At 43.0% G+C, this 27,541-nt stretch overlaps 1 protein-coding gene across 1 annotated transcript; it reads left to right on the forward strand.

Moving 5' to 3' along the window:
• The first annotated feature begins 1,090 nt into the window (after window positions 1-1,090).
• tdrd15 (tudor domain containing 15) lies at window positions 1,091-25,799 on the forward strand. Its single transcript, XM_063223216.1, has 6 exons — window positions 1,091-1,369; window positions 1,701-1,812; window positions 2,270-2,317; window positions 4,937-4,991; window positions 18,492-24,640; window positions 25,312-25,799. The coding sequence occupies exons 4-6, from the start codon at window positions 4,963-4,965 to the stop codon at window positions 25,323-25,325; spliced, it is 6,192 nt and encodes a 2,063-aa protein (XP_063079286.1). The 5' UTR covers window positions 1,091-1,369; window positions 1,701-1,812; window positions 2,270-2,317; window positions 4,937-4,962; the 3' UTR covers window positions 25,326-25,799.
• The last annotated feature ends 1,742 nt before the right edge of the window (window positions 25,800-27,541 follow it).

Genomic DNA, 27,541 nt, shown 5'->3' on the forward strand with positions numbered 1-27,541 from the left:
TGTTTTTTTTTTGGTTTTTTTGGGAGGTGGGGTGGGGGGGTGTCCTTTCAGATCAGGATGATTGTGCTGTCCTGCTCAAAGAAAGCAGTAAGAAAGTGAAGTGAAAGTGAAAGCACAACTGGGAAACTCCAACTCGCACAGCACACAAGTGAACACTGCACACGCTGTCAATGTACAGCTGTCATTACTGGCTTACTTGCTCAGTCAGTGCATGTCGTCTGTTGCCCACTTCTGTCGCTCCACCTGTAGGCTTTCCACATGATGATAGGCACATTGAAGGGGCTCCCACAACAGGCATATTGGAGTATAAATAAATAAACAATTTCAGGGGTGCTGTGGCTTGCATGTCCATGGGGACCCGGGTTCGAGTTCGGCCGGGGTTATGTCCCAACCCTACCCTATCTCTCTCTCTCTCCCTCTTATTTCCTGTGATAATCTTGCAACTGTCCTGTCCAAAATGAAGGCACAAAAGCCCATATTTTTAAAAAAGTAATAGAAAGGAAAGGAATGATTTTACTGAAGTGGTCCAGCTACCTCTGAACAGTAAATTGTATATACAGCACATATACGGTACATATACCTGTACATAAATACAGTTACAGTTCATTTTTGTTTTAGATCAAATATTCTTACAATCCCGTTATTAAGCCTTAACTTTACAGAATAATAAGTGGCCAACAGTAGCCAACACATGATTCTGAAGTGTTAATTCAACACCAACTCCATTGTTGAATTTGACCTCTTGAATGACATTAAATGTATTAGGCATCTTGCAGGGGCGTAGCAGCACATTTTTAGCCCTATGTATCAGTATGGACCCCCCTGCCATATTCATAAATCGGACTGTGTGTGGGGGCCCCTAATGACATGGAACCCCTGGTGACTCAGTCACCCCCCCCCCCCCCCCCCCCCCCCCCCCCCCCCCCCCCCCCCCCCCCCCCAAAACGACACCCCTGTCTTGTACGCAACGAATAAGAAGTTTACTATGGTATGAACTTCATCAGCATTCATCAGGGCATCAGCAGTACAGGTTATGAAATTAAGGACACTCCCTCCAGTAGGAGGCAAACTGGCTAATTTCCCATTCTAGCACGTTCGACGATTCTGCATGGAATGACACCAGAGAGTTCTGCCAGTGCCATCCAGGCATGTTTCAAGTTCACCTCTTCAATTTGAGCGAGCTCACACGCCTGTCACCTTTTGTGTCTGGAATTATGTAATTTGACCTAAAGTAAAGTTCCATACGAATTTCATAATCTCACCATCGAGGGCGAGGCAACAGGGACTACTTGCAATCTGCCGTCGTTGACTGACTTCAACAGCATTCAACAATTTCATACGGGTATATTATCTAGCGACGCTAGCAATGGTAAGTACGCTTATATCGGATTGTTAATGAACTTGAAGCTTATGTTAATTGATCTATTTTACTTTAACATGTTTAACAACCGTTAACATAAATTGAAGTTTGTTAACGACTTACTCGTGATAAACCTTATTAGCCATTGGAGGCTACGTTGACCAAATCGCTTATTGACTCACGCCACGTGCAGCAGCGTAGACTGTGGTCTGGTGGTAGAATTATAATTATTACTTTGAAATGCTCAGACCCTGGACAATTACATTTAAGTACCGTTAATACACCATTTACTCAAAATAACACTATGTATTCTGTGTTTGTTTCCCTCACTGTGTTTCAGTCTCCTGGTTAGGCAGCGACATGCGGTCATTCATTTTGGCTCTGAACCCAGAACTGGAAGATTTCGTCATCAGAGCAGCAACATGCTAGCAGCAGCTGGAAGAATAAGCAAGGTAGTGTGAAAGACTGACAACTGCACCATGGCAAAAAATACTGAGTTTCATGACGATCTTGATGCACTACATTTTCGTTCATAATAACTTTGATTTAGAACATCTCACATGGGTATTTTTGGGCACAATACCTTACCAATGTTTTGGCTACGTCTAGTTGAGTGGGTGATGCCTATTTGAAGGAGCTGTATAGCAGGCTAACAATACATCCTGGTAGACAAAATAAAGTCCAAGACTGAAGACTGTTCTCCTCTCCGACGCTGCTAATATGATTAAACACCACACCCAATCCAAGTTGTCCAACGAATATTTTTCTGTGTTTATGCATGCAACTGGACACCTGAATTGCCCTCGGGATATACTCTACTTGAAATAAAGAAGACCTTGAGTCTCAAGCGCTCGACTAAAGCTTGACATTGATCTAATCTGCATTGATTATGTATTTTGCTTTTGGCAGATGATCTCTGAATGTGAACGGATATTGTCCAAGAGTGATTAAAACGAGGTAAGGACAGTTACATTACATTACACTTAACTGTGGCTTTTATCAAACGAGACCGACAGTTATTACAGGGTATTGATAACAATCCCTGGAGCAGGGCTGCTGACAGCTTTGGCCGGGCCCTGGACAAAGTCATCCAAAAGGGCTCCCCTCACCCAATACATGGGTTCACCGTGTTTATAAACACAATGTTGTGAGGAGGGGCAAGACACTGGCAGCCAACCATGTGAGCTAATTTTTGATCTGCAGCGGTTTCCAACAATCTGAGGTTGACTTGTGCGCAGCTAGTGTCGCGCAGCCAGGAGAAAACAAAAATTTAGAACCCATGTATATTGTAAAAAGGATCCCATTTTGGGCCCCCTATCTCCCTGGGCCCGGGACAACTGACCCATTAAGCCCCCACCCCCTGCCAGCTTTCCTGCCTGGAGCAATGTGGGGTTAGTTTTCATATTCAAGGGCACTTCAGCCATGCCATGCAACCAGGCCCGGATTAAGGTGGGTCTGGGCCCCGGGGCAAGGAGATTGCAAGGGCCCCCCCTGATTGCCATCCCCAGTGGCCCAGGGGCCCTCAGGTTGCCATATCCTGTGGTTCAGGGGCCCTTTGCCATCCCCCGTGGCCCAGGGGCCCTCTGATTGCCGTCCTCCGTGGCCTAGGGGCCCTCTGGTTGCTGTACGACATGGCCCAGGGGCCCTCTGGTTCCTATGTCCTGTGGCCGAGGGCCCTCTGACTGCTGTCACTCCTCCCAGCCCATTTCAGTTAACCCTTATAGACTAAAGAAGTACAACTAAAGAAGATCCTAGAATAGAGGGCTCTATCGCAATCAGCATCGACATCGGTATCTGGATTGTTGTTGGGCCCCCCCTGGGCCCCCTGGATCCATGGGCCCCGGGGCGCCAGCCCCACTCGCCCGGTCGGTAATACGGCCCTGCATGCAACCATCTTCTCCAAAGACAAAGCGTGCGTTCCAATATGCGACCTTGCGTCCTCCACTTGTGCTTGTGGTCTCATACCAGGAGTAATACATCATGATGACATCACTGACAACAGCATTATACTCATGAACGGCGTGACGTTTTCCATGTGCGGTACGCCCATTTGAGGGGGAAAACAACCCATGTAGTTTATTGGTGATGTTGGGGTTTACTAAACGAAAGATACGGACCTGTTGACTAGCGTTGTTCACGCGCAACATGCCGAAAATGTGTTGTGTTGCCGGCTGTTCAAATAATATAGCCAAACAGTCGTGGCTGAAGCATGGAATGGTAGTGGACTTCAGAAAGGTGCAGAGCAGGGCATACACGCCACTTACCATCAGCGGGGAGCCTGTGGAGAGGGTCTCAAATTACAAGTACCTGGGAGTACACCTGACTGAGGACCTCTCCTGGTCACAACACACTCAACACCTGACAGCAAAATCCAGGCAGAGGCTGTACTTTCTCCGCCTACTGAGGAAGTTTAAGGTCTCCACTCCCATCCTGACCACCTTCTATTCATCAGCGGTGGAAAGTGTGTTAACAGGCTGTTTTACGGCCTGGTTTGGAAGCTGCACACAACAACAACAGAAGGACCTACAGAGAGTGGTGCGCTCTGCAGAGCGCACTATCAAAGCCAACCTTCCAGGACTCTTGGGCCTTTACACTAAGAGAGTGGGAGCCAGGGCTAGGAAGATTATGCAGGATGTCTCACACCCCAACTCTTACATGTTCACCCTACTGAAGTCCTGCAGACGACTCAGAACCATTCAGGCCAGAACAGAGAGAATGAGGAAAAGTTTTTACCCCCAGGCTGTGCGACTGCTGAACAGAGACTTTTTTAAATAATAATTTTCTACAACTTATTTCTCACCTTTTATTTCCTTTTTTACTGTACTTCTTTAATTTTTAATTTTTAAGATGCAGAGCTGATGACCCCATCATCATTTCACTACAATTACCATGTATGTGACAAATAAAAGTACTTGAACTTGAACTTGAACTTGAATGTGTTCATTTAGGCTAGCCTATGTATTATGTAAGTCAATGAGACATTCGGTTTGTTTTCACCCATAAAGGGGCGTAACGCAAATTTAAGAGCAAAGTACCCGGATGGCCGTTCATGAGTATATTCCAATATCTCGCGAAAGCTCAATTGTAAAGTCATTTTCCCATTTGCAATTGGGTTGGTGAATGAAAAACAGTCCTCCAAAAGTTGTTGTGGTTAGGCAGACAGCTGGGAAACTTGATTGTTTTCACCACGGAGGACAGGCCAGGAGGCAGGGCGAGGCCACAAGCACAAGTGGAGGATGCAAGGTTGCATATTGGAATGCATCCAAACTCCGGGCCATTAGAGCCCGTCGGGCCCAAGTGAAACCTATTTTGTATTGACATTTAATAATACTTGAATCAATGTCGTGATTCGAACACTTCAAAGAGGGCCAAAGGTTTTCTTCAGTAATGATATCTGAAAGGTGGAGATTTGAAGATCTATTTGCAAACCACACCAATCATTCAAGGGCCATGTCCTTCCCAAGTGGTAGTTAACTTGTAGTTGTCATGAATGAAAGACAGTACATGTTCTTGAATGTTCAGCATATATTTAATTTGTGTACCAAATGCACTGAATATTAATTTACTTTCTTCTAGAAACGAAGACACAGGACTTGGCTACAATGAGTCCTACGCCTTCTTCAGACCTAAGGTAAAATGTGTGTTTTGCATTACGATGTACTGCAATAGACTTCTTTCTTCAATGTCCATGTTAAAGAACTCATGGATGCTTGCACACTACAGAATACCAATTAAGCAATAAGCCACGAGAGGCCGTGGGTTATGCTCGATTGATTACGGTTAAGGGGAGTGCCGTAAATGTCCCCTTGCCCGTTATCAATAGAGCATAACCCACGGACTCAAGTGGCTTATTGCTTATCTAACACTGTTACACTTAATCGCTGACCACATTTCTTTAAAAACACTTTAATAACAATTACTTTGATCTGCGACAAGTTGACGAAGTGATTGTGGTTACCCCGGCAACGTTACTCGGCATGCGTGCGTCGTTGCGCTGCCAGACACACTTTGCTACAAAAACTCAGCAAGGGGCGATAAACATTGCAGGAATTAAATGTTTTTGCAATCACACTGATACCCCAACCATAGATGGTGCAAAGATGTGCTCTTCTTGCAGACTCCCTACTCCAACTGCAACATATTCTCATTACCGACGTAGATGTTGGTTTAAGCTCAATTGACCACGGCTATCAGCCAATCAGAATCCAGAAACTGGATGGCACAGTGTTAGATTGTCAAAAAAAAATTCTGACGTTTGTGTCCTCATTACACAGGTGTTTCAGGGCAAGACTACTTTTACTATTTGGCCCTTCATACTGGTATGAAACACTGTCACTAGGGCTGGGGCGTTTTTTAATTTTATGTTGGTAACACTTTATTTTAGGGATACATCTATTATCACTAATACATACAATATTAATGCCTGTGTAAGTAACTCGTAAGGCATGTACTAAGCAAAATCAGACAGTTGTTAGACATTTATTTGCAAATGTCTTATTCATGCACAATAAGGGATTTATTACCAATATAACCTTAGTAAGGACCTAGTAGACCTAGATTTCTATTTATGAGTAAGCAGTAAGGGCCAGAATACAATGTGTATAAGCTCCTGGTACGCTGTGTGAACAAACCCTGAACAGTGTGAAAACAGATGTGGAATAAGGGTCCCTATTCTAAAGTGATGCATTCAGGGCTCTAAATTAACTTTTTCCACCACCAGCCAATTTGACTAGTAGACATTTTTTCTTACAAGCCAAATGGAAGGTCAACTAGCCATTTTTTTATCTCACCAAAATAAACCATGCGTTAATTATGTTGCTTTTAATTATTCCATGAAACTATATCCTCAACACAGATAAACAATATAAACATTATACTCAACATATTTCACTGTTCAGTTTATTCTATAATTATTTAGTAATTATTTTTATTACCTGCATTTTCATTATTTTTTTATTCAATTTCCTCTGAAAACAGTGAGTTGCATCACACATGCCTCTCACATACCAGACCTACGCTGGACCATAGACTGTACAGACAGCCAAACACTAGCCTATTACACCATCACCCAAACCTCACATGCAGTATAGGCCTACACCTCACACAAACACAGCATGCCTTTAACACACATGTTGCACACATACCAGACTTTCAACATACACTAGCCAAACACACAACCAAACACTACAAAACATCATATCCCCCACACAGTATCACTTAAACTTCACACACAGTAGGCCAAATGCCATGGACAATGCACAGAAGAGAGGGGTGGGGAGGAGAAGAGGAGGACAGAAGAACACACACACACACACACACACACACACACACACACACACACACACACACACACACAGCCAACTCTGTGCTATGTGTATGATGTCTGCATTGTGTATTTCTTTATGCTGCTGTGCTGCTGCTGCTTCACACCTTTAGGTTCCTGCAGAATTAATACTTGCTTCACTCTACTATCATGCGCTTGGAATGACAATAATTAGGCAACGCTACGCTATGTCTAAACTAGTAGACATCCAATAGCATCACGGAGAGCACCAGGTTACTTTGCTATTTTCATTGCGTAGCTAGTTTTTTGTTATCGTTTTTTTCACTTACTCGTTCATCCATGTCAAACTCGTGCATGGTCTTTCCGATGGCGTGGGCATTATTAGGAAACGACAACTCCATCGTAGGTAGTTGCGAGGACCTCGCAAATATCAGACGACTTCTGACAGCAGGGCTACACGGTTTTTTTTTTTACAATTAAAACTCAGTGGTACATGAAAAAAAATACATCTCAGCTGAATGAACAATAATTGTTTAATATACCCTAACACTTTGCTGATCAGGGGGGGCTAGGTAGTGCTGGCCTGGGTGGTGTGGGGGCCCTAGGTAATGAGGGGGACTTTGGTAGTGCGGGGGCCCTAAGCCATCTAGGCTGGGCAATGCATCACTTTAGAATAGGGACCCTTATTACGCTTCTGTTTTCACACTGTTTAGGATTTGTTCACACACGGGAGCTTATACACATTGTATTCTGTCACTTACTACTTACTAATAAATAGAAATATAGGCTTACTGGTCCTTACTAAGGTTATATTAGTAATACATCCCTAATTGGGCATGAACAAGACATTTGTGAATACATGCTTAACAACTGTCTTATTTTGCTTAGTACATGCCTTACAAGTTACTTACACAGGCATTAATATTGTATATATTAGTGCTAATAGATGTATCCCTAAAATAAAGTGTTACCTTTATGTTATTGTGGTGAAAACAGCCACAAACACCCCCCGCGCGCACCTGACTTTTTTCTCCGCATGGCAGTGAATGACGGCCAACAATTGATTAGATATTGAATAGTTTAAGGTTTAACTGTAACGTGATGGATGGCTTGAAATAGAACCCTTACTGCCAACAGCAGTCGCCTGTCTCGCGACTCCTTTAAATGACAAGTGAAACTTAACATCGTCAATCCACGTGCACAATAGGTCATTGGAAAGTTCATGGAGGAATTTCAGCACAGATATAAGTAAGGGTTAACGTTCGGCGAGAAGGTCGCTACCGTGGAATAGCAGCACGACAGAGAGAATCTTTAGACCCCGACGCGGAGCGGATAGTGCTGCTATTCCACAAAGCGACCGACTCGCCGAAAGTTAACCCGCTTATTATATGGATATACTTAAATGATTCACACATGGCGGGGATATTTCTTTAGGCCTATTTAATGTTAAGATTGTTGCTGCGCAAAACAAAACAGTGCCGTTGTGGAACACCGCTAGGCAACAGCTAGGTAGCCAGGACAACAGGTGTTGTCTATCACAGCAGCTGATTAGAGTCTTGTTGAGAAGTCGCTTTAGCAGTGAAAAGTCTTGTTGCCATTGACTGCGGTCTGTTATAGACCAACCCGTCCGTTATCGAAAAATAACAGACGTGCGAACGTTGGGGAGCCCCGTTGAAATGAATGGAGCATTCGACCGATGACGTCACACCATATAATAATGATGGATAATATTAGCCCATACAACATTATTGTTTTGAAAGTTGTAATTGCTATCAATGGCTAGTTGGTTAGTTTTTAGTCGCTGAAACACCTTAAACAGTCAGTGTGCGAGGATAGTCATGTCCAAAATCCCTCCACAGCGCATGTTTTAACCCTTTAGGCGCCACAATTAATTTTTCAAAAAAGCTGAATTATGGCATGACAAATTCAAATGACTGTACAGCGTTTCCCACAGAAATTTTGGAAACTATGGGGGCAGCCGGGATTTTTTTCCGGGGGGGGGGGGGATTGGTGTATTCACGCAGTGTAAATGCAAAATGGCAAAACATTGGCGCATGGAGAAACTATAGGCGTCAGTGACGTGCGCTGGTGTTTATGGCTGGTGAGGCACTGACTTTTCCAATATCAGATTTTCAAATATACAGCTACAGTATTAGTAAATATTTGCCAAATAGGCCTACCGATAAGTTTCATATGTCATAGCTTTCTTAACATAAGGTAGGCCTACACATAGGCGGCGCTACAGCAAGACTGTTGGGGAAGCTAAAAAAGAATAATAATTAAAAAAAAACTTCATCGGAGAAACGTAACATTTCCATGCGCAACTGCAACACATATCCACTCTGGCTATTATATGTTAAAACGGCTTGCCATATGCTCGTGCCGTGCGCCAATGGAACTCTCAAACGCGACAGGCACACACACACACACACACACACTGAAGGCAGGGGAGGAAGACGGCTAGTTGCCAGACCATGGACTATTATCTCCCAAAAATGTCTCGAGCAATCAAATCATACATCTGATTGTCCACACCTTTGTTTGTATTGACATTTTCATGCGCTATGTCACTCTACCTCCATCAGACCGGTATCAAAACTCGCAATCAAACTCGCAAAACTAATGACGAGGCAAAATGCGCACACACTGGGGGGAGACAGGAGAGCAAAGAAGCCAGCTGATTGACCATAGGTATATTACCATGGCCAAAAATATCATATGGGTCTATCATATCCAACAGACATATCAGATGTCAGTTTTGCAGCCCAAATAATACAAATATGCTGTGATTTTGAATTTCTAGTTGAAGTAGCTTGTAATGATGTAGTTCGCTACATTTTACAGATGGAGCTAGCTTAATATTTCTATTGGACGTAGCTTGTCTAGTGGAGCTAAATGTTAGCTTACTACTAGGTTCTACAAGTAGCTTGCGCAGCCAGACACTGTTCTCGCTGCCTCGCACTGTACACTGTTCACTCCAGTCACACGCAGATGTCCAACAAACACAAGCGAATCTACACACATCACATTACATATAGGCTTGGGCGATGTCCCCCTAATTGGCAGCTGACGATGTTTACAGTGAGACGATGCGATGGACGATGACATCGTTAATATTATTTTTTAATGAAATTATTATACGTTTCGTTTATTTTAATATATTTGCTTTAAGAGTAGGCCTAAGTCAAATATATTAACAGTTTTTAAATTCTTGCAAAAAAAATTAAACCTCCTCCAGCTGGGCTACTCTGTCTGCAACAGAGATGGTCGCTCTGCTGTCTGTGAGAGCGACTCTCCCCCACCGACCCCTCCCCATCGCCCTTCTTGTCTCTCGTGTCACCGTCAGCTGCTTCAAGCCCGCTCTTCCAAACTCCACCGCGTGGAAACTTATTTTCAATAAATTTCACAATGCAGCCTACTGCAGGCTGCTACTAGAGTGTGTTATTTAACGGTGTAGTTCTATTTCAAGACGAGCTGTGTCACGGCGTTTTTGCATAGGTCTACATAACTTTAGCCATGCAGGGAATCCCAGAACGTTTGTCAAATGGAAGAGATGAGAACCCACGCGTGCCCTCTCGAGGTTTTGCAATGGATTTTAGTCCGAGTTAGCAAATTACTCGACGCGAATGTTTCTAAAGCACAAAGCGAGATTTTTTAATTATATCCCCGAAACGCGGAGCGTCGGGGATGTAATGGTTTTGCGTGCGCCGCCGCCGCGTCCGCCGCCGCCGCGTAAGGTCTTTCGTGTTAACGCGATAACTTTTGAACGGATGTTTGGATTTGTCCCAGATTTTTTGGGTGAATGCTCTAGGGCAGGTTCATGAACTGATTCGAGTTTGGAGGTCAACACTTTCAAGATGGCTGAATTCAAGATGGCCGAATTTTTGTTTGGTCCATAACTTCTGACCAGGTGGATGGATTTGTCCCAGATTTGGTGTGTGCATGCTCTAGGGTAGGTTCATGAACTGCTTCGAGTTGGGAGGTCAACACTTTCAAGATGGCTGAATTCAAGATGGCCGAATTTTTGTTTGGTCCATAACTTCTGACCGGGTGGATGGATTTGTCCCAGATTTGGTGTGTGAATGCTCTAGGGTAGGTTCATGAACTGATTCGAGTTTGGAGGTCAACACTTTCAAGATGGCTGAATTCAAGATGGCCGAATTATTGTTTGGCCCATAACTACTGACCGGGTGGATGGATTTGTCCCAGATTTGGTGTGTGAATGCTCTAGGGTAGGTTCATGAACTGATTCGAGTTTGGAGGTCAACACTTTCAAGATGGCTGAATTCAAGATGGCCGAATTATTGTTTGGCCCATAACTACTGACCGGGTGGATGGATTTGTCCCAGATTTTGTGTGTGAATGCTCTAGGGTAGGTTCATGAACTGATTCGAGTTTGGAAGAAAACATTTTCAAAATGGCGGAATTTTCATTTGGCCCATAACTTCTGACTGGGTGGATTGATTTGCCCGGTAACACCTTATTTTAATGGTTCACCATTTCAGTGAATCTACCATATTAGGTACAGTGTAATAACCAATGTAACAATATTTAATACCATGTAATACTAGTGTAATACCAGTGTAACAATATGCAATATCAGGTACAGTGTACCGTATTTTCCGGACTACAAGTCGCACTTTTTTTCATGGTTTGGCTGGACATGCGACATATACTCTGGTGCGACATATATATGTTTTTTTTCTCCACGGGAGAGCACTATGTGCGCAACTAGGCCTATGTTGTGTTGCTTAATACCACTGATAGAAAAAACGTTACAACTTAGGCTACCACAACAAAAAATAGCATTTACAATGACGACTGAATAGAAATATAGCCTACCACCCAAAAGAAGTTAATATAGCCTACTGCTGAGTTCAAGCTGAAAGTAATTAAATATGCAGCCGAAAATGGCAATAGGGCAGCTGAACGAAAGTTTGGATGCAATGGAAAACTGTTTGGGGACTGGAGAAAAGCGGAGGAAAATGTGCTGATGAATACAGGACAAATGTGTTCTCGAACAACGCGCGCGCTGCGAGTCAACGGTCTTGTTACGGCTCCATGACATTGCCAAAGAAATGAATAGGACTTTTGCGGAAGTCAGGGAGCTCGTGGATGTATCGCGTTATGCAGTGCAATCCCCTCTCGTGGATTTATTTGCGCTATGCAACGCAATCTCCTCTCTATCCGAGAACGAGCGTCTGTGTTATTAAAGACAGTCAGCCGACTTCCAGGTGAAAATCGGTCATTTCCGCGAGTTTCTGACAAACGAGCACAACGTGACACTACCATAGGCTACACAACATGGAAGAAATCCCCCTCACCTTTGATACCGTCATGGGCTGAAGTCTCAGAAAAGGTGGTAAAGAAAGGCGTGCTCTGGAGACGGAACAAGTTGCCTCGAACCCTCCCACGGTCCAAACGCAAAATAAAGCCGAAAATTGAATGTTGTTCTGACTACAAGGCAACATGGCGCGTTATCACTGTTTCTTCCTCTTTTTCTTTTTGTGGTTTTATGGCGGTTGGCAAACCATCTTAGTTGGTGCATTAGGCTACCACCACCTCTGAATGCGTTGCCACTGCTTCAGATGCTGGTTTAAAACAATGCCGTCTTTGAGCAGCAGCTTACCATGCGCCAGTTATCACAACATAGATTCCATGGATAGAATAACCTTTCAAAAATGTGCGACGATTAGTCCGGTGCGACGTATATATGTTTTTTTCATCTTCAAAATGCATTTTTGGGCCGTTGCGACTTAAACTCCGGAGCGACATATAGTCCAAAAAATACGGTAATAACGAGTGTAACAGTATGCAATACCATGTAATATAGTGTAATACCAGTGTAAAAATATGCAATACCATGTAATACCACTTACGCACAAACACATGATGTAAGTAAAAAATTACATTGTATTAAATATTGTTACACTGGTTATTACACTGTACCTAATGTGGTATATCCACTGAACCATTAAAACAGTATTACCATTTGCCCCATTTTTTGCTTCATTTTCACAATAGTCATTTGGTTTTAAGCCTATGCACGTCATGTCACGTCTGTATGTATCATATACGTTTACGAAATGGTGGACGGGAGTGGTAGGAATGATGGGGGACTGGAAGCGTCGCGTTTCGGGGATATACCTTAAGCAGTCGAAGGCGACTGCACAGGCAGTCTAGTTCATCAATGGAAACAATTGCGGTGAAGCCACGAAGACGTGGGCAGACATGGAATCGCTTGCGCTCCCTCTTGACAGTGGGCTAATCAGAAGTGTAGCCTACAATCTTGTGGCTACTTCACAAGACATCTCCATCTCGGAGAGATTAAAAATTTTTGAGTCGAATTTCCGTTAAACATGAAATGGTAAACTGACGCAATTGCTGAACGATTTGTTGCTTTCACTTTAGGCTACTCCGGAGGGAGAACCAATGCCTCATGACTCATGACTCTCCGTTGTAGAAACTTGGGTCACATAAATAAATGTAGGCAATCAGACACTTACTTGAACTCATATGCAGTAAACAATAGTAGGGATTAGTTCACAAGGTTGTTTTTATTCCATTGCGGGTTTTTTCGTAGCTATAAAATTCACTCTGCTTGAGGCTTGTGTTGACAACCTCGGTCAGTTCAGTCCTACTACCTGCGCAGTCCGCTGCTTCTAAGGATTTTACGGTAATGTTTCAGTTTATTTCAATGCCAAGCACCGTAATGATGACAATAGCAGCGGCTTCAAAAATAAAAACGCAGAGGATTCCTTGGCATCACGATGTTAGGCGTCCATCGTGATGCCAGCTGTCCATCACTGATGGACGATGACATCGTCTATCGGCACAACCCTAATTATATCCCCGAAACGCGGAGCGTCGGGGATGTAATGGTTTTGCGTGCGCCTCCGCCGCCGCCGCGTCTGCATCCGCCGCCGCGTCCGCCGCCGCCGCGTCTGCATCCGCCGCCGCGTCCGCGTCCGCCGCCGCCGCCGCGTAAGGTCTTTCGTGTTAACGCGATAACTTTTGAACGGATGTTTGGATTTGTCCCAGATTTTTTGGGTGAATGCTCTAGGGCAGGTTCATGAACTGATTCGAGTTTGGAGGTCAACACTTTCAAGATGGCTGAATTCAAGATGGCCGAATTTTTGTTTGGTCCATAACTTCTGACCGGGTGGATGGATTTGTCCCAGATTTGGTGTGTGAATGCTCTAGGGTAGGTTCATGAACTGCTTCGAGTTGGGAGGTCAACACTTTCAAGATGGCTGAATTCAAGATGGCCAAATTTTTGTTTGGTCCATAACTTCTGACCGGGTGGATGGATTTGTCCCAGATTTGGTGTGTGAATGCTCTAGGGTAGGTTCATGAACTGATTCGAGTTTGGAGGTCAACACTTTCAAGATGGCTGAATTCAAGATGGCCGAATTATTCTTTGGCCCATAACTACTGACCGGGTGGATGTATTTGTCCCAGATTTTGTGCGTGAATGCTCTAGGGTAGGTTCATGAACTGATTTGAGTTTGGAAGACAACACTTTCAAAATGGCGGAATTTTCATTTGGCCCATAACTTCTGACTGGGTGGATTGATTTGCCCGGTAACACCTTATTTTAATGGTTCACCATTTCAGTGAACCTACCATATTAGGTACAGTGTAATAACCAATGTAACAATATTTAATACCATGTAATACTAGTGTAATACCAGTGTAACAATATGCAATATCAGGTATAGTGTAATAACGAGTGTATAGGTATGCAATACCATGTAATATAGTGTAATACCAGTGTAACAATATGCAATACCATGTAATACCACTTACGCACAAACACATGATGTAAGTAAAAAAATTACATTGTATTAAATATTGTTACACTGGTTATTACACTGTACCTAATGTGGTATATCCACTGAACCATTAAAACAGTATTACCATTTGCCCCATTTTTGCTTCATTTTCACAATAGTCGTTTGGTTTTAAGCCTATGCACGTCATGTCACGTCTGTATGTATCATATACGTTTACGAAATGGTGGACGGGAGTGGTAGGAATGATGGGGGACTGGAAGCGTCGCGTTTCGGGGATATACCTTAAGCAGTCGAAGGCGACTGCACAGGCAGTCTAGTTACATTACATTACATTACATTACATTGCATTTGGCAGACGCTTTACAACCAAAGCGACTTTCAAAAGAGGACATAATCAAGCCAACATTACATTACATTACATTGCATTTGGCAGACGCTTTATAACCAAAGCGACTTTCAGAAGAGGACATAATCAAGCCAACATCACAAGCAAATACAAAGTGCACAGGAGATATACAGAACAACAAGTGCAATTACAAAGAGTTACATATGGTAACTAAACCACCCGGGCAGCCCACCATGAATTCAGAAAAGGTATGCATTTTTGAAAGTGGTGTTAGCTTGGTGACAGGATAGCACAGGTGCTTTCCTTCTGAAGTGAGGGCTAGTTAGACGGAAGACAAGTAGACAACATCGATAACAACATTGCCACAAAATAGTAAACTTAGTGCTTCGGCGAGCACATCAGGGGGGAAACGGATTTCCTACCTTATTCTGTCCTGTTAATTCCTGTTACTTGAAGCTCTTAGTTTCGTTATGAAATCCACTTCCATGGTAGCAGTCAAAGTGAACAAGCTAGCCAACACTAATGACACGACCGACTGAACTTCAGATTCGCTATGACGTAACTGCCAGCAAGACTCTCAATGACAGAATGAGATTGTGGCCAGACTGCTGCTGGCCTCACCACTGTATCTTTCAGTGGGCGTTATGCCAAAGCGTTCAGAGTAAAGAAATGATAATCACACGTTGAAAATAGTAAAAAATTATCAGGAAAATGAGGGCACACCATACATATGTCTATTAAGTGTATAAAAACGTTTAATACAATATTACCAGGTTGCATACACAGAACGAGCAAAATGGCGCATGCGCACAAGCTTGTTAACGAGGGATTGCGCAATCCGGCGTGAGGCAAACTAGGAGTTGCCCCAAATTCAGCGTATTGGGAGCAATTGACATGAAATGGGCAAATATTACGATTTTGGTCACGAAAATGATTGAAATTTATTGAAACTGTTTAACTACTGCACAAATGGTAGTTATGGTGCAGATGCTCGAAAACAATAGTTATTCTTGTTACTATTATTCATATTTACTGCATCTCATCATTCTCATAGGGTTGGTGAGGCACTGCCTCCCCTGCCGTATTGGAGCGCACGTGCCTGATAGGCATAGGCCTACATGTCAGCCGTTTATATTTTGAGAAATAAGGCTACATAACATTTTACCCATGATATTAGTAGTACATTGTCATTTATATATTTTTTAAAAATGCAGTACAGTGAATCATTTCTGTTTACAACACAGTTTCATTCGTCCCTCATGCAGGGGTCTATGTAATGATTACAAAAAAAAAATAGGAGCAGAGATAAGAATTTAAGAGTACTGTGAAATTGTTAACGCATAGACAAAAAGGGTCTAAGAGGGCAGGCTATGCCTTTTCCCCACACACACATAGGCGTACACATTCTACATGAGGGGTGCTGGTCACAGGGCCAGTTTTTCAAAATTCCTCCCATTAAAAGGGCTGAACAACATATTACACATTTATGTCTATATTCACATTCATTACACATTCATTTCTATATGCAGCCCGATGTCTCCTTTGCCGTGTCAATGAAGGCCTGTCACCTAACTCATTACAACTGTAAAACAAAGCCTGGGGAGTGTTAGTAAACTCATCCAACTGTCCCTTCTCTGAAGGTTTTTTTTTATTGCTCCCAAACCCAAGTTAACTACAACAACTTGACTAGGCTTTTGATTCCTCTGTCTTTCAAGCACTTGTGGTTTTCTCTATAGGATGTATTTACTCCAGGAGGAAAATGCGAAGGAAATCGTAATTCAAATTGTTTTTAACAAAAACGGAAATCGTAAAAAAAATTACAAAAATAAAAAGTAAATTTTTTTATTTTTTTTATTTTTATTTTTTTAACATTTTCGGAAACTATGGCGGGCCGCCATAGTTTCCTCAATGTATGGGAAACACTGCTGTAGCTTGACAGTGGTAACAGATTGAGCTTGACTGTAAATTAGACAAATATTGGGCATGACCCCAAGATTATTTTGGGAGTAAATATGCATACCTAATTTGCATATTATGACATCATATGGCGGCGGCCATTTTGAATTTTGAATTAGTTATGGAAAATATTGATAATTTTCAATAGATTATTGAATTTATTTTGCAATGTTTTATCATTACATTACTATCATGTTGTGCATATACACTATGGTCAAGGAAATAAGTAATTTTAGGCATAAAATATAGTATATATTGTAATATTGCAATAATATAATGCAATAATATTGCAATAATATAATGCAACAATTACTACTTTTTCCTGGAGGGCCAAACATGTTTGTATCTGTATCAACCTGTAGCCTACCTTTTGTTGCAACCTATGGCATGGAGTTCTGGAATGGAGGCGTACTTAATCTCTGATCATTGAGATGGCCTCCGTTTCGGAAATCCATTCCACATCTTGCAGCAGCAAAGCGGGGAAACGCGCTCTCTGAGAATATTTTCAGGAGAATTAGAATAAAATTAAATAGCGGATCGGAAATCTTAGGGGTGGACCGGCGATTTTCGATAAGTGAAATACGTTGATATCGGCACCCGATCCTGATACTGGATCGGATCGGTCCAATCTCTAGAGATATCTATAATTATGAACCCCTGGCAGTCATGTGACTAGAATCACCTGAGGAGACAATGTGGGGTTTTGTAAGAAACCTACAGACCTGGGGCCTCATTTATACCCCAGGGCAATCCCAGACCATATGTAGAAATATTCCTGTGGCTCCAGAGGAGCACAGCTCACATGTGGGGGATTGTTTTCTTTTCATGTGAAATAATTTAAGAGGAGTGGTATAGAGTCTGTGAATGAAGTTATAATGAATCATCTGATGGTTAGGGTTACGAGATGATAAAACTGTCTTTGACCAGACTATTGTCCAGTTGATTGTGGAAGGTGTGATAGACAGGTCACGGCTCCAAAGAGCATCAACTTGTAAAGGCTTTTCCACACATTTGGCAATGTAGGTATAGAGATTAGAAATCAGATCTTTGGTGGATAAACAAATATTATGTATTGGGTAGTTGTCGTTTCCTAATAACACCCACGCCATCGCAAAGACCCTGCACGAGTTTGACATGAATATACGAGTAAGTGAAAAAAAAAGAAAACAAAAACTAGCGACGAAAGTAACAAAGTAAGCATGGTCTGCGTGGTGTTATTGGATGTCTAGTTGACGTAGCGTACCGATAATTGTCATTCCAAGCGCATCGTAAGTAAAGCTAGTAGGCCTATTAATCTGACCTGGAGGAACTTGAAGGTGTCACACAGCAGCAGCAGCACAACACACAATGCAGACATCATTCACACACTGTGTAGGTGTGTGTACGTGCGCGCGCGCGGGTGTTCTCTCCGCTCCGTCTCCTTCTCCTCCCTTCATCTCTTCTCCCCTTCACCTCTTTTCTGTGCATTGTCCATGGTATTTGGCCCACTGTGTGTGAAGTGATGCTGTGTAGGGGATATGAGGTTTTGCAGTGTTTGGTTGTGTGTGTGTTTGGCTAGTGTATGTTGAAAGTCTGGTATAGAGAGGGGAAGGGTGGGATTTGTAATCAGCAACCCTCTGATCTAAAGCCCATCTCCACTTGGCCACGGCTGCCCCTAAGGATTATTTTATCATAAGAAAACAAAACAATAGTTGAATAGCCAGTACATTCATGTAGAACTTACAAATCCATCTTGTTTTGTTTTCATAGGTCCCAGGACATTCCAGAGTTAGCTGCTCCTCGTCCTGAGTGGTCTGTGGATATCAAACTGACACACATTGACTGCAACCCTGCGGACATTTTGGTGCACTTCCAGGGTCAGTATGTGTCAACTTGTGAATTGGACTACAACATACTCAGAGTGGAGATCCAGAATGCGGAGAAGGTCCGAGGACCAGTGGATGTGGGGCAACTTTGTCTAATTGAAGATCACCTCACTGGACATTGGTACAGAGGAAGAGTTCAGAACAAGCAAAATAATCTTTACAACGTATTCCTCATCGATTCTGGAAATGTTTTGACAGTCGGTGACGACCATTTGGCCAGAGCTTCAGATGAATTGTTCATGCTGTCCCCGAAGATCGTCTGTGGCTTCTTTGCCAATGTCTTACCCCTAGATAAAGGTTGGACACCAGAGGTGGGCAAGTTCCTCTCATCTCTCATTGGCACTGTAATAAATGGCAACGTCCATGCCCTGCTGCCGCACAAAGTCCTCATACTTGAAGCACCTGAAATAACCAAGGATTTGTCAAGACAAAATATGGGGAGACCTGTTGATACAGGGACCTTTCTGCTGCTTGTCGAAATGCTGACAGAAGTTCCAGTTAGGCCAGACTGTGAACAAATGCTGATTGAGCATCCAACGGGAAATGGGCTTTCTTTCAAACCACCACGTGTTCAAGGCGTTGAAAACATTCTCTCTTGTTGTGGCTCTCAACAGACAGTGGGTGAAAAGGTGATGGTCCGTCTGAGTGCTGCCATTAACTCCCATGTCTTTTACTGTCAGACTCTGTGCAAAGAAGAAGAACTTCAGTTGATGTCAGATAAACTTGCAGATTTGTGTGAGTCAAAGAAGGAATTCATCAAGGAAACATCAGAAGGAAACCTGGGTCTTCTCTGTGCAGTCAGAGGTAAGGATGAAACATGGCACAGGGGCTATGTACAAACTCTTCCTGTGGATTCACAAGTCAGAGTCCTGTTTGTTGACTATGGCTACAGTGAATTGGTGAAAGTGGAGAATATCTGCCAACTTCACCCAGATTTCCTTGATAGGCCAATCATGGCTTTTCCTTGTGCCCTGTCAAGTCTCAGTGATGATGACAAGACGTCGAAGAAAGAGCAATGTGATTTACTCATGAAAGGACTTCTTGGAAGTGCTCTGAGTGTTAAAATAAACGACTTTGACAAGGAACAGAATTTTTACCATGTTACATTGTGCAGTGCCGAAGATGTCCCAGAAAAAAAGACGGAGATGATTCCAGACATCGCTCCAGAGACATGTAAAGCACATGAGGACAACTCTTCCTCACAACTCATCCCGTTACGATGCACAAACGAAACAAAGATTATACCCAGCACGACCATGAAGGAAGACTTTGACATTGGTGTGGTTTTTGAAGGCTATGCTGAATACATCCTCAGCCCAACAAACTTCTGGGTTAGAACTGCCAAGCGCAATGATGACTTTGAAACTTTGATGGACTTGCTAGCTGATCATATAAGTCCATTGCAACAAAATGAGGATGTTCTAGAAAATGCAGTACCCGGCACTCTGTGCTTAGCCATGTTTGAGAAGGATCTGCACTACTACCGAGCCATTATCACAGACACTCTGGAAAATGGAGTTGAAGTGTATTTTGTTGACTTTGGTAACACTGAAAAGGTGCCAGGTTGGCTAATCAAAAAGCTGCCTGAGCGTTTCACCTGTGAACCAGAGTTTGCAATTAACTGCTCATTGGCTCATGTCCTGCCTGTGGAAGAGGTCTGGACTGACACAGTCACGGAATCCTTCAGGAAAATTATATCGAACAAGGCCTTGAAAATACAAGTCGTTCAGAAAACAAACGAGCGACTCATTGTGGACTTGTTTGAAAATGACTCTGAAAATGGCGAGAGCATTTCACTCCTGATGACAGCAAACAATATGGCACAATATTGGACTTGCAAACCAACAGCTTCTTCCCCTGTTCTCAAAGAGCAAGACTTGAAACGCAATGCGAAAACACAAGGGCCAAAAGGATCCACCATGCCAGGTCAAGAAAAACTACAAAAAGAAAATGTACAACCTGACAAGGACTCTGAAGAAAATGCAAAAGTGACTCAAAATGGTCCTGACATGTTTAAAATACAGAGATTCAAAGTTGGAGAGGAATTGAACGTGCGCTGCTGCAGTTTCATTTGTCCTTCGGAATTTTGGTGTCAGATTGAGAACCAGACGTGTGTGTTTGACAAATTAATGGATGGGATGCAGGTGTTCTACCAGATGCACAACAAACCATTAAGCTCCAGTGATCTCTTCTGTGCAATAAAATTGACAGAGGATGACAAGTGGTACAGAGGCTACATTCTCTCAAGAAAGCACATTAACTGTCAGGTGTTTTTGGTGGATTTTGGGATAATCAGAGAGGAGATGATGACTAAGCTTCAGGCACTTCTGCCAGAATTCAACCTGTTGGTATGGCAAGCATTCCGATGCACTCTCTATAACCTGATTGAACCTGCAAATGGGACAACATGGAGCACAGAAGCATGCCAGGCTCTGAAGGAGTTCATGTCCGGGAAGATTGTGAACTTAAGATGCACCATTCATGCCGAACTGAATGTGAAAAATATCGGCCTGTGCAATGTTGTTGACCTTCACACACCCTCACAACAAGCAACTACATTGCTAGTGAGCCAAGGTCTAGCTGTGCAAGTGAACCCCCCTCAGCCACTCATTGCAACAGCTTACCCACTCTCCTTCATGTACTCCACCTTTGGCATCACAATTGGAAGAAAAGAAGAAGTGTATGCTACTTATGTGGCCAGTCCTTGGGAGATATATTGCCAGCTGGGCCGAAATACTGAAATTATTGAAGACCTGATGGACAAAGTTGGAAAAGAGAGCCAGAAATCACCATGTGCTCAGTCCGATCTGGTTCCCGGAAGCCTTTGTATTGCAAAATACTCAGAGGATGAGCATTGGTACAGGTCAACCAGCTCGCCCGTCTTCTCCAACCAGTTTCTGAATGTGTTCTTTGTTGACTTTGGCAACAGACAGATTGTTGAAAAAAGTGATGTGAAGCCCTTGCAGCTCAGTGCAACTGACGTGTTGATGACTCCTATGCAAGCCCTCAGATGTTGCCTTGTAAATGTCCCCAGAGGCGAACCCCTTGCAGAGGTCAACACCTGGCTAGAGAACAACATTCTGAACAAGCCAGTGCAAGCTACATTTGTGGGCAAAGACAGTGATGGAACCTTCATTTGTGACATGTTTTGTGATGGTGCGCACGTTAGTGCAAAAATCAAAGAGATCATTGCCGCCCATGAAGAAAGCGAGAGGGGGCCTGACAGCACCAAAGATGGGCCACACGAGAACCAGAGAGATGGTCAAGCAGTGAATCGGCAAAACAAAAGACCACAAAAGTCAGATTCGAAAAAAGATCGCAAATGGATTAATGCCAAAGCTTACAACTGTCCAAAAAACAAAGCAAACACAGCTGAAACAATACCATCAGTAAAGAAAACACTGCAACCTCAAAAGCAAAAGCAGGAATATGTCTCCCAACCTCAAAACAAGAAGCAAGATCAAATGACAAGACCTCAAAGCGAGAGAAAAGAACAAAGTCTCCAACCTCTACAACAGAATCAAGAACGGGTTCACCGAACTGGAAGCTGTGCTGTGGCGCTGCCTAAACTTTCCTCTCTCCCTGTTGCCAAGGCAAAACCTGGTTTTGTCGGTGTTGGATTTTCCTCCTACGTGGAACCCTCTAACAAGTTTTTCATTCAAATGCAGGAAGATGAAACAGATATACTCAAAATGGGTGAGGATCTCAATGACCCTTCATTCAAAGAAAAAGCTGAAAACATCACAGCAAAAGTACAGAATGGTGATCTTGTTGCTGCTGAATTTTCAGAAGATGGTGCCCTTTACCGCGCTGTTATAACCGATGACTCAAAAGAGGGGCATTTGACTATCGAATTCATTGACTATGGAAATACTGCCATTGTTGAGCAGAGCCAGCTTTATAGACTTACAAGTGAGTTTTTATCCCAGCCCAGACTATGCACACCTTGCACTCTTGTTGAGACACATGCTCTTGTGAATCACTCTTCTTTTGGAGATGTGCTGAAGGACAAACCTTTTGATGTGGAATTTCTCAGACATACAGGGACACATTGGGAGGTGGACTTGAAGGAAATCCAGCATCCAATCACATCAGAGCATGCCACTGAAATGGAGGAAGAAGCAACAGAACCATCAAAGAAAAGCTCAGAGGCTTGCCAGTCTGAAGCTGTTGTTAAACACAAGCAGGATACAGAGGTTCAATGCCTGAAAGAAAATGAGAGAAAAAGGCAGGAGGTGAATCTGTTTGACAGTCAACCTGTATCAAGAACAACAAAAGTTGTATGCAGCAGCCATGTCAAGAAAAGCAGATTGAGAAAAAGAAGGACACAGAACAACATGCAAAAACGTATAACCGGCAAACGGTCCACAATGACAAACAACCCTCCTGGTTTGGTGACTGGCAACTCACAGAGTTTTGAAACCCGCCCAGCTAGCAGAGAGACCTCCATCCCAGAATTGGCTCATGTCAGAAATGCCCTTTGTCTTTCGAATGACCAATGGCACAACCTGCTTGCAAAAGACAGATCAAGTGCATCACTGCAGGTTACCAGAGGAATGGCTGAAGAGGGAACACTTCTGTCTGTTCTAGACAATGGAGACCTGTATGTCAGACTTGGCTGTGGTGATGCACAACTCACTGCCCTCCAAAGTCTCATTGCTGAAACAGAGCCAGAATGCCATTTTGTCCCAGTGAACGATGTGAAGGAAGGTCTTAGATGCTTGACTAAATCTCAGAGAAATAACCAGTGGTGTCGAGCTGTTGTGAGCCATGTCTCCATCAAAGAAGGGAAATGCACCGTTCAGTGCCTTGACTATGGCGGCACAGAAGTGGCATCAGTGAAATCCATCAAAGCTCTTCGTGATGACATCCGCCAAATCCCAGTCCACGCAGTTCACTGTAGATGGAATGGATGTGGCGAACCAGTCACAGAGTTAAAAGACATCCTCAGCCCCTTAGTTGGCCAGAATATCAGACTGTTGTTTGAGTCCTACTCCGATGCGCTTCAGCTGTGGTATGTTGCAATTCTCATCAATGAGTTTTTCATTCATCAACAAAGAGCAAAGTCTCACCATGCCCGTGAGGAAAGAAAAACACCCCTGACCTCATCTGATGTTAACCTATCAGCACACATGGAACCCATCGGTGAACATGAGCAACCAAGAAAATTGTCCATGTGTCCAGTTCAGATTGGGCAAGAGTATTCTGGCTTTGTCACTGCCGCAACTAACCCAGGTGACTTTTACATTGCTCTTGATGACCAAGATCAAAACATGATCACAAATGCTGTGTCGGGAACGCTGGAGAGCTTACCAGACCTTCGCCCACTGCCTGATGCCCATGTCATTCCAGGGACTGGCTGTTTGATCAAATACAAAGATGCTAACCAGTTGTGTCGAGCAGAGATACTTCATGTTGACAGCGCATCCATCTTGATGAATCTTGTGGACTATGGAGTTTGTACACACATTCTTCGGGAAAATCAGGTCCAGCTCAAAATCCTGCCCGAAAAGTTGGCAAGGCTGCCAAAAATAATCTATCCTTGCGTAGTGCGAGGAATCAAACCTGTCAAAGATGGCCAATGGTCAGATCAAGCTGTCCTCTTCTTTCAAGAGTCTATAAGCCACAAGAACCTGAAAATTATCTTCAGACAGTGTGTCTTGGAGACAAAGTGGGAAGTGGACGTTCTTATTGATGGAGGATGTCTTGGCAAAGCACTTGTGGATGCTGGCCATGCCTTGTACTTCGAACGTACGCTTGGTCTTGGATTTGAACAACAGCATTGTCAAAGATCTACTGAAGAATCTGTCACAGACACAAATCAAACAACAACATCAGACACACAGTCAAATCAAATCTTCAAAGATGCCAATCTTCAGCAGACGGGAGAGAGAAATACATCTGTGTTCAACGAAGACACAAAAGACAAGGAACTACTTTGGAACATGCATGCTAGCAAGGAATCTTGGAAAAATGGAGTTGCACCAAACAGCATGAAGAAACTCACTGATATCCCAGCTGGTGTGAAACAATGTAAGTAATCACCGATTGATGTTAACAATTCCGCAATACTACAAAATACTGTATTAACTGTTTAAAGGTGCACTGTGTAATATTTTCAGCAGTTTCTTTCCATAATCCATGCAGCCCATTCACAAATGTTAAATTTTTCACGAATACTTTCCAAGTTTTCATTATGACGGGGAAAATTGCACTTTTCATACATGAAAAGATGGATCTTTTCCATATCCACCATCCGGCCATTTTTAGCTGCAAAACGTACTGTACTTTGGTCATACTAGTAAATATTACCTAATTATTTAGTAAAGATTCGTGAAAAGATCAAATTTGGCAATATGCAGCACAGTTTCAATGAGCGGCATAGTTGCAATACCTACTCTGGCCACCATCCTTCACAGTGTACCTTTAAACCAGTGATTCCCAACCTTTTTTGTCCTGTGTACCCCCCAATCCATTTTGTGATATGATGAGTACCCCCTCGCCCTCACTCATGCTCTGTTCCTCTATCCCAAAGTGACTACAGTCAATATATTTGTTATTATTCAATCTTTCCGCGTACCCCCAGAGGTGTGCTCGCGTACCCCTAGTGGTACACGTACCCCTGGTTGAGAAACACTTCTTTAAACTGTAGTATACCCCTAAGTTCATGAAATGTTGTATATTTTCTCCGTTTTTCTTTATAGGTGCCCTGCAGTAAAGCATGTATATATGATGGAATGGTCCATGGCTGTCAAGCAACAGATCCATACGAAAAATTGTAACTGCAGCAAAACAAAATCAGAATTCAAAATCTTTTTTTTTGTTTTTGTAACGTGACATGAACGTTGTGACTCGAATAATGTCCGTCGCTCCATGACAAGAACCATGAAGATAACACATTTTTTTCCCCTTCTTTCTTAAGTTAAATGATTTCAAGTCATCTAAAATGAGTCCTTTGTCATCAGTTAAAACACGTTTTGACATGGGTGCGAAGCTGAATTTTATGCTCAAATCGACATTCTGTAGGGTTTTATTTCATACAATAGTAATTTTAAAATGTCGCACCTGCAATGCGCCCTTTTGTTAATGTTATTTGAAGTTTATCCTGTTTAGTGTAAAAGTAAACGAGTTATTTGAATTATATTTTTTTTAGAAAGAAAAGTGTTCATTAAAATGAAGCCTTGAGAAACTATTTTAAGTGGTCAGTGACATTATTGAAGTCGACATTAAGTAGTACTTAAGTATGAGGGGCCTTCTTGACAGTGTACCACATCACTGAAAGTGTATGCATACAATCCTTTTATAGGCCTACATATTATATTTTTTCTCGTACATGCAAATAAAATAGTTGTGTCAAGTGCATGTGCGAGGTAAAATAGTGTATTTATAAACTTTTAGTGATATTTGAGACCTATTTCTGACATATTGCCTAGGTGGCCCCTCATACTTAAGTACTACTTAGGCTTAAAGGGACACTCCACCCATTTTGCATTAGGCTTTCCATTGATAGACACCCAGTCATACTTTTGAATGGTCTTTCAAAAATCTCTCAATTCCCCCTGAGATTGGAGAAATCCACATTCATCTCTTAACACTTCCTATGTCAATGATGTAAAAATGGTCATTTTGCATCATCGACATAGGAAGTGTAAGAGAGGTGGATTTCTGTTGAGACTACAAGCCTTTTTCGGGGGTTGGACCTAATGCTGTAACAGACCTATCACAGATCAGTGTCCCAGTGCTTTTGAAATCACTGGCATTGAGGCTCCAGTAAGCAGTGTTGCCAGATTGGGCTGTTTCCCACCCAATTGGGCTGCTTGGGATGGCCGTCTGCGGGTAAAAATGGCATTTTACAGGAAAACTCGCCCAGTCTTTCCCATCGACATCAATAGAATTGGGCGGGATTTAGTGCTTCCAGGCGGGTTTTGAGCATTTTTTGGGCTGGAAATCATCAGCCTCATCTGGCAACACTGCCAGTAAGTCACTGGCATAGCTGGAAAGGAGAAGCTGGAGCACACTGCAGCTTAGTTTTCAAGACTTTATTTTGTGCACACACCCGACCAACGTTTCGGTGTTGCTACACCTTCTTCAGAGTCAAATGATAGCAAGAGAGAGACACACATTTCAGGACTTGACATGCACAGGTGATCCCACTTGGTTTGGCTAAATTGGTCTCATCTCATTGCAGGTAATTGACCCCACCCCCCAACACCAGGACAAGATTGCAGACAATTAGACAGAGAGGCTTTGTGGAAAGGCATTTTGGATTCATACTCTAAATTCAGTGGAGCCTCAGGGCATAAATGAGGAACACAATATGTCTTGCTCTCTGTAACAAATTGTTCCAGCATCGCGGCTGTGGTCTTCTAATAATTGTAGCTGTGGTTTTATTGACAATGTTCTTTGTGTATTGTTTTTTTCACTTTTTTTATTTTGTTTTGGGAAGTTGGCAAGCTGTCTAATTGTCTACAATCTTGTCCTGGTGTTGGGGGTGGGGTCAATTACCTGCAATGAGATCAGACCAATTTAGCCAAACCAAGTAGGATCACCTGTGAATGTCAAGTCTTGAAATGTGTGTCTCTCTCTTGCTATCATTTGACTCTGAAGAAGGTGTAGCAACACAGAAACGTTGGCCGCGTGTGTGCACAAAATAAAGTCTTGAAAACTAAGCTGCAGTGTGCTCCAGCTTCTCCTTTCCAGTGATGTCTGTCCCACTGTGATGCACCTGCAAGCAGGGTTGCCAGATGAGGCTGATGATTTCCAGCCCAAAAAATGCTCAAAACCAGCCTAGAAGCTCAAAATCCCGCCCAATTATATTGATTTCTATGGCTAAAATTGGGCGGGTTTTTCTGCTAAATGCCATTTTTACCCGCACACGACCATCCTAAGCAGCCCAATTGGGCGGGAAACAGCCCAATCTGGCAACACTGCCTG

This window comes from Engraulis encrasicolus, chromosome 18 (genome assembly GCF_034702125.1).
Source record: "Engraulis encrasicolus isolate BLACKSEA-1 chromosome 18, IST_EnEncr_1.0, whole genome shotgun sequence".
Lineage (NCBI taxonomy): Eukaryota > Metazoa > Chordata > Actinopteri > Clupeiformes > Engraulidae > Engraulis > Engraulis encrasicolus.

Excerpts from the sequence above, each read along its gene's own strand:
- tdrd15 (XM_063223216.1), top strand. The coding sequence starts at position 4,963 with ATGAGTCCTACGCCTTCTTCAGACCTAAG. Across the intron at positions 4,992-18,491 it reads ACGCCTTCTTCAGACCTAAG|GTCCCAGGACATTCCAGAGT; the intron begins GTAAAATGTGTG and ends TTGTTTTCATAG.